This window comes from Stylophora pistillata, chromosome 8 (assembly GCF_964205215.1).
Source record: "Stylophora pistillata chromosome 8, jaStyPist1.2, whole genome shotgun sequence".
Classification (NCBI taxonomy): Eukaryota; Metazoa; Cnidaria; class Anthozoa; order Scleractinia; family Pocilloporidae; genus Stylophora; species Stylophora pistillata.
The window spans coordinates 16,695,784-16,703,573 of NC_142526.1; the positions used below are offsets into that span (position 1 = coordinate 16,695,784).

Here is a 7,790-nt window from a genome sequence, read left to right on the forward strand (position 1 = left end):
ATATGTTTGAAAAATCGTGACGTAAAATATCCTGTCTGCGAGAGTAGATGCAAGGCCCAAACCTTGCTGCTGGTGGTCAATCTCATCTTTTAAAATAAAAATATATATGGGTCCACACAATGTTGATGTTAAACTGAGATTTACATACCTACATACATACATACATAAATACATACATACATACGTTTATTACAACTCCCAAGCTGGGTTCTTCAGTTACAAAGCCTACATTAAATTATTGTAATATTATAGTAACATTTATTTTGTAACATTATATATATATATATATATAAGTAAATCTAAAGCTAATACAATATAAATACAAAAGGCCAGTACACGTTAAAAACACTAGTGAACTAATACAAAAATTACACAAGAATAGAAGATAGAAACGATTCACCTTTGCGCTACATTTCCATTAAGGAGCGCATTCAGTAGGCGGAACTTAAAGGCGTTTACATTCTTAGCTGCTTTTAAGTCCTTTGGGAGGTTATTCCACAATTTGCATCGCGATACATGAATGCACGTTTCCCAGAAGACAGGTGGCATCGTGGGATGTGGAGCAGATTACATGATCTTGTTACCCTACTGTGAATACGAGATCGTGGGACAAACGTGTTAGCCAGATATTCAGGAACTAGATTATTTACACATTTAAATACCATTACAGCATCATTGAAATAGTCTCTCCTTAACAGTGAGCCAATTAAGAGATTTTATGCCTTGGGAGATGTGGTCGAATTTCTTAAGACCTAATACAATACGGGCAGTGAGGTTTTGCACTAGCTGAAGCTTCTTTATATTTCTTTGAATAGTGTTCGCCCATACAGTTCAACAATAATACATTGAACTAAAAACAAAAGCGTTCATCAAAAGTAAGAGTTTTCCTGTCCAAAAGGTGTTTGATCCTACTGATCTGTACGAGTTTGAAAATACAGTTAGAAGTAGTTTTAGCAATATGATCGTTATATGTTAAGGTCTGGTCATTGTAGACTCCAAGGTCCTTTCCAACAGGGACTGGTGTTATTTCCTTTCCCAAGAGTGAAGTTGATGTTGGAGGCAATTTCCACAGTAGTTGAGGAACACCAAGTAAGATTTTAGTTTTAGCTGGGTCTATTAGAAGGGAATTCTGAAAGCACCATCGGCAGATTTCACTCCAGTCTTCGTTCAGATAGCCAAATACGCAAGCAATGTCAGGTGAGCGAAAGGATAGGTATAATTTACAGTCATCGACGTAGCACACAGACTTGCAGTGGATTGGAACGGACAAGAGATCATTTACATAGCTGGTAAATAACACGGGCCCCAGGATAGAACCCTGAGGAACTCCGTATTTAACCCTTTCACTCCCACAAGTGCCATATGGCACTCGTCTGGAAATTTGCATATTTTCCCATAAGTGCCATATGGCACTCTGAAACCAAACATATTTTGACCAATCATAACTCGTGATAGATAGGGGAATTAAAGCGTGACCGTAATTCAGCCAATAGTAGAGGCCCTAAGGTTTCTCTTGATACCAAAAACACAATAGGCTCCCATACAAATTTTATTCACAATTCGCTCGATAAAATCGTCGACAAAATGGAGTCCGACAGCGGCGAGGAAGAGTTTCTTGGGTTTGAAGTTGAGGATGTAGAGAGAGTTCGAGCAGAAATAAATTTTGAAAGAAGTGATGAGTCTGATGTGTCAGTTTCGAGTGAGAATGAGAGCGGTTCAGCGAGCGAGAGCGAGAGCGAAAGAGAAGAAGAAACTGATGAAACGGAGTGGACGACCGATGACTCGCCAGTAGTAGTTCCCGAATTTAGTGAAAGAATGGGAGCAACTTGGAGAGTTCCTGAGGATGGTTTTGCCCTTGATTTCTTTTTGCTGATGTTCGAAGAAGAATTATTCGAACTTCTTGCCAGGGAGACAAACAGGAAAGCAGAGCAAGAGATGCGAACCAAACCAGACCCACAGTGGTATCCTACTTCGGCAGAGGAGATACGTGCGTTTATTGGTGTAAACATCTTATTCGGCATAAAACATCTGCCCGAAGTTCGACTGTACTGGTCTCGTAATCCGTTTCTCGGGGTATTAAGCGTTCAGAAAATATTTCCGAGAAATCGCTTTGAAAAGGTACGCAGGTACCTTAACCTAAATAATCGTGATAACAACTTTCCTCGTGAAGATCGAAGGCACGACAAGTTGTTCAAAGTGCGGCCCTTGTTGGATTCCGTTTCACGCAGCTTTCGCATGAAATATCGGCCTTCGAGATTTCTTTCCATCGACGAAGCGATGGTGAAGTACAAAGGCAGGTTAGGATTTAAACAGTATCTACCTCTCAAGCCTGTGAAGAGAGGTATTAAAGTTTGGGTTCGTGCTGATGCGACAAATGGCTATGTGTGCGAATTTCAAGTTTACACCGGAAAACACGGCAATGAAATCGAACATGGCCTCGGTCATCGAGTCGTTTCTGACCTCGTTCGTTCCCTACACGGGAAAAAATATCACATCTTTTGTGATAATTTCTTTACTTCTGTAAAACTTGCAGAAGATCTTTTGGAAAATGATCTCTACCTTTGTGGAACAACGCGTTCGAATCGAAAGGACTTTCCAAAACAACTCAAGCCAAATGTGGCCGCCGTGAAAGCTCTTCGTCGCGGCGAATCGCTCTTTCGACGAAAAGGCGACGTTGTTGCGACCGTGTGGAAGGACAAAAAATTGGTTTCCTTCATAAGCACACAATGCCAGGTTGGGGGAAACGAGACCGTTTCTCGAAAGCAAAAGGACGGGTCAATTATCCAAGTCCCAACTGTTCCTGTGGTGCAACTCTACAACAAATACATGGGAGGAGTTGACCTCAGCGACCAAAAGCGGCAGTATTATGAGTCCTCTCGTCGCGCAGAAAAGTGGTGGCGTTACTTGCTTTGGTTTAGCATTGATGTGTGTATTGTCAACGCACATATTCTAATGATGGAGGCAGACAATCATCCCAATCTATCACAGCTTCAATTTCGCATTGAACTAATCGAAGGGTTGATTGGCGAGTTCACGGCACGACAGAGAAACACGGCAATCGAAGGAACTGTACAAGCTCATCACTGGCCCGTGCAAATGTCCAAAGGAAGGTGCAAACGATGCCTTAAGAGCAGAAAGAACACTTTTTGTCGAATGGGATGTGAACTGTGCGGGATTCGAATTTGTTTGACTTGTTTTAAGAACCATCATTCCGCAAACCTGTAACCACCAACCGCGCGAAATTCGAATTTGCGAGAACGGGAACTCAGAGACTTGAAATGAAATTACTCGTAAATCCCAGACTTGCCAATTTTTTTTGCATTGTATTTCACTTTGTTATCTTAGAAATTGATATAATATTCTTAATCCTTTAGTATGCTGCTTTTAGTGTTGAATAAATTTGAAATTTTACCAGTATATTTCACAACTTACCTTGAAATGAGGAGGATCACTTAAAATGCAGTTTTGTATCGCAGTTAACTTGTTTGTATAAACTCCAACTGCATTAATTTTATATTGATATGAAAGTTCTTTCTCTATACAATAAACTTTTATTGCATTGCAACTCCTAAAAATGCATAGTTTTCTGGTTATTTTCCTTTGTGTTGAGGTACCCCTAATTTCTCCCCCAAAGTAACCATAATGTCCCACACCCCTTGGGCAATTAGAGTGGTTTCCAACAGAACCCTGGTGGGAGTGAAAGGGTTAAGAGGGAGCAGGTCTGAGATGGCATCCCCAATGCGCACTCTCTGGCTACGACCAGACAGGTAATTATGAAACCACTCCAAGCTCGAAGAGGCAACACCTATACTCTGTAACTTCTGAAGGAGAATATCATGTCTGATACTATCGAATGCCTTAGACATATCTAGTAGCATGACAACGGACACTTTACTCTTATCAATAGCCATGAGAAAATCATCTGTTACATGCAAGTGAGCAGTTTCTGTCGAGTGACATTTTCGATTACCGCTCTGATTTTTAGATAGCTTCTTGTTGGTAGTTATGTAGTCAATGAACTGACGGTGAGCTAATCTCTCAGACACCTTAGATAGTATTGGCAGTAATGAGATGGGCCGGTGATTACAGGGATTTTTGGGATTGCCAGACTTTAACACAGGAGTAACTTCAGCCATTTTCCATACTTTGAGGAAACAATTAGATCTAAATGAGTTATTCATAATGCTTGTAATAATTGGTACTATGACTGCCAAACAGTCCTTGAGGACTGTCCTAGATCATTAACAATGGCAAATGTCCCCACACGCACAATGTGTATTTGTCCCCACAGGGAAGGATTGAAACTTTTAAAGATGTCCTGTGTCCAGATTAACGTTCGTGAGGAGTACTTTGAAATACACATATCTTTATTTTCCTACCTGACGGGGAAATGGGTGTCCCCAGAATGCAGGCATACATACATGGTCCTCACAAGTGAGCATTGTTATGTATGTATGTAGGTATGTATGTATGTTTGAAAAATCGTGGCATGTACCGTATTTACCCGTGTATAAGTCGACTCGATGTATAAGTCGACCCCCGAAAATCCTGAGAAATTGCCAATTTTATCGTATATCCTTTGTATAAGTCGACCCTAATTTTTTTGAATTATCAAGTATCTTTTAGGATGAAATGTGAGCGAAAGTCAAGGCTGAGAGAGGAAAAAACAGCAAAGATTCTTCACTTGTTATCGAGCGTGCCGCCATTTTGTTTGCTGAGCAACCTCCCCTGCTTCTCATTCCAGGCTTCTCATTCTTTGTTTTTTGGCGAAGCACAAGATCGTGTCGTTTTAAGAAGCGTGAAACCCAATTCACTGTCCCTTTGAAATCCACAATGTTCATATTCTTGGCAATTGACAGGGCACGCAGACGAATCATGTTTCTTGTAACAATGTAACCAGACTTTCGTTGATCTTCTATCCAGGTGACTAGTTCGTTTTCCAGCTCTGGCCACTGACAGGTTTTCCCTCGATCAGCACATTTTGACTTCGGCATTTGAGATAGCTTATCAGCATTCTTTCTCCAGTCTCTAACCAGCTTCTCGTTCACATTATACTTCCTGGCGGCCGCACAGTTGTTCGTTTCTTCAGCAAATTTGATGACTAAAAGCTTGTACTTAGCGGAGTATTTCATTCGTTTAGGCATGTTGAGAATCGTTTGAAGAGATATAACTTATAATTGTTGCGAGTTGCTCGTAGTTCTGAAAATTGTTTATAAAGCCGCTCTATTGAATCTGACAACATTAGACCAGAAAGGTGTGATATCACACCTATTGAAAGCAATTGAATGGACTTGTGATATTTTAGCGTCAATAAGCAACGCGTAAACAATCAATTGAAGTTGATTTTTATACCCGGTGTATAAGTCGAGGTCGAATTTTTAGGGTGTAAATTTGGTCAAAAAAGGTCGACTTATACACGGGTAAATACGGTATATATGTATGTAACTGTTCTGCTGTTCTTTAAGACCTACGTAGAAGTTTCTGATTTCTTCAAAGTGAAAGAGTTTACTTGATTTGCTAAACTACACTTATAAGGCCTGATTACTGTAAATAGTAGTTTGGATGCCCATTTTAAGATTCAGTCAAGTTGAATCAACTTTGCTAACCTTTGATTTTTAACATTAAAGAAGGGTTGTGGCTTTTCATTTTGTTTTTGTTTTTTTATGAAGGAAAGTTATTAAATGTATAACAATTTGGCTCACTTAGTCATTGCACTAAACATATTACCATTAAGTTACATCACACAATTGTGTCTCTTGAACACTTATATGCATGAAGTATACTTGAATTACACTAAATGGAAGGCATACTAATGTCTTATGCTACTTGCGAGTACACGAAGTCGGGCAATCACACTGTCCTAGATCCCAGCATTAAGGAGGTAGTTAACCCTTATTTTAAGAAAAAAGTCGAACATTTCATAAAAACTTCTTCAAGCCCCCCTATGACCCTTATCTATTCAATTTTTATAATCCACTTTTATTTTTTGAAAAATTTGAAAATCCCGCCTAAAACGGCTAATTAATTGGGAAGAGGTCAATTATTTATGCATAGCAACCGTTTGTTTACACTTTGTTTATTTTGGTTGTCATGGGACTTTCTGCTCCGCGTTGGGTCAAAAGTCCCCTAAAAGTCGTTTCCACAGTCCTTAAAAGCCAAATTTCACAGTGTCCAGTCCAGATTTTCATTTGCAGTAACCATGATGCAGCGCGGTTGTCGAAGATTCGAAGTTGTGATTTTCTCAAAATCGTGGTGTGGCGAATTTGGATTGTTTTTTCGAATATTTTTACTTGTTGTGCTTCATGAGATGGTCGAACATGGAAAAAGGAAATTTAGATCGGTAAGAAGAAAAAAAAGAAAAGGTTTTTGTGGCCACAATGGGGCAAACAAACGGCCAAAGCTGACAAAGAAAGCGCTAGCAGATCAAGATGGCGGCGGCGAAGGTGAAGCCAGAGACGAAAGTGACCTCAGCGAAACCAAAGATTTGCCAGTGAGAGTCAATGTTTCCGCCTCAAAACTTCAAAATTCTTCGTTTTCGAGTTTTGAAGAGCAAGAAGGTACCGTGACCCGAAAGAAGTCGATAAGCGTTGGACTCAGAGTCGCATCAGCAGATGTTGACCAAGTTGCAAGCGGGTTTAAATTGCAAGATGCCACTCTTTTGAGTGAAGGTATTGCCTCAGCTGCAATTTGCAGCTCTTGTCGCAAACCTCAGTCAACTCTCAAACTCTATCAGCGAGATTATCAGAGGGAAGGACTTGCTGAATGTCTTTTTCTGAAATGCTCAATTTGTAATCATGAGACTGACTTGAAAACAAGCAAGAAACTGGGCGACCCTAAAAGCCGGAACGGCGGAATGGCGGAATGGCAGAATGGCGGAATGGCGGAAAATAACCCCAAAGCCTAAAACACGGAACGGCGGAAAATGACCCCAAATCCTAAAACACGGAACGGCGGAAAATGACCCCAAATCCTAAAACACGGAACGGATAGCAGGGCATGTTGCACAAATTTTGTACAAAGACACCAAGCGCTTGGCTCATTTATCCCCACGACGATAACACGCGTGACTAAAATTAAGTGTTATTAATTTTTTTCTTTTACTGAGTGGTATAAATAATAATGAACCATTATGCATGAAAGATAGCTGCGTTTTCGCGTTGTTAACCTGTTTAGTTACCTTTTGTTATGCAAAATTTGCCATGAGTTTTAGTCGCGGCATAAAAAGTCGCACAGCATGTGAAAACCAACTCGACATACCACATTACAATAAACAATTGTAACTTTGATACGTTTCCTGGTCACGTCTGTATTGATTGATTGAAACAATAATATCTCATATGCTTGTAAATGTGAGAACATCACAGGAACGTTTTCAGGCTTCTCAAAATATGACAACGTTCAGCCCCAGCTCCAAACTTAGACTAGCGTGAGAGCAAGCCCTCGTTACGAGCCCTTCAATACGAGCGTTTTTTCATCCACGAATAAGTTCTGGGACTTGAGTAACACTAGTTGAAGCGAGGTTTGCAGGGTGTCACGCGCGTGGGAATTTCTCATGGCGTGAAAAGACAAAAGAAAGTTAGCCGAAGGAAGCCGTCAAGAAGAATTTGAAGAATTTCTTCGCGACCAGGTGTCCAAAACACCACCATCCTATTGTGAAATTTACGGCTTACATATCAGCGAAGAAATAAACTTTCTAAACAAAAAAGAGGCTATTTCACCAATTCGTTCAGCGGATTTCTTCTGTTCCTCAACAAATTGCAAATCATCAATTCTATGGCGTTTAAATTGCC

General features: G+C 40.2%; 2 protein-coding genes and 1 pseudogene across 2 annotated transcripts in view; all 3 read left to right on the forward strand.

Annotated features, from left to right (window-relative positions):
- Nucleotides 1-1,340: 1,340 nt before the first annotated feature.
- Nucleotides 1,341-3,417, forward strand: LOC111336473 (piggyBac transposable element-derived protein 4). The gene has a single exon (XM_022942576.2). The coding sequence runs from the start codon at nt 1,585-1,587 to the stop codon at nt 3,223-3,225; it is 1,641 nt and encodes a 546-aa protein (XP_022798311.2). The 5' UTR covers nt 1,341-1,584; the 3' UTR covers nt 3,226-3,417.
- Nucleotides 3,418-5,870: 2,453 nt separating this feature from the next.
- LOC148725243 (uncharacterized) overlaps nt 5,871-7,790 on the forward strand; it is an 8,803-nt gene continuing 6,883 nt past the window's right edge. Inside the window, exon 1 of the mRNA XM_088730916.1 lies at nt 5,871-6,816. Coding sequence (XP_088587042.1) covers nt 6,200-6,816 — 617 coding nt within the window. The 5' untranslated portion in view covers nt 5,871-6,199. The remainder of the gene's footprint in view (nt 6,817-7,790) is intronic.
- The window catches only part of LOC148725244 (tyrosine-protein kinase Lck-like), a 2,175-nt pseudogene continuing 1,251 nt past the window's right edge, over nt 6,867-7,790 (forward strand).

What these genes read in the sequence shown, in the direction of transcription:
- LOC111336473 (XM_022942576.2), top strand. Translation starts at nt 1,585, where the DNA reads ATGGAGTCCGACAGCGGCGAGGAAGAGTTTCTTGGGTTTGAAGTTGAG.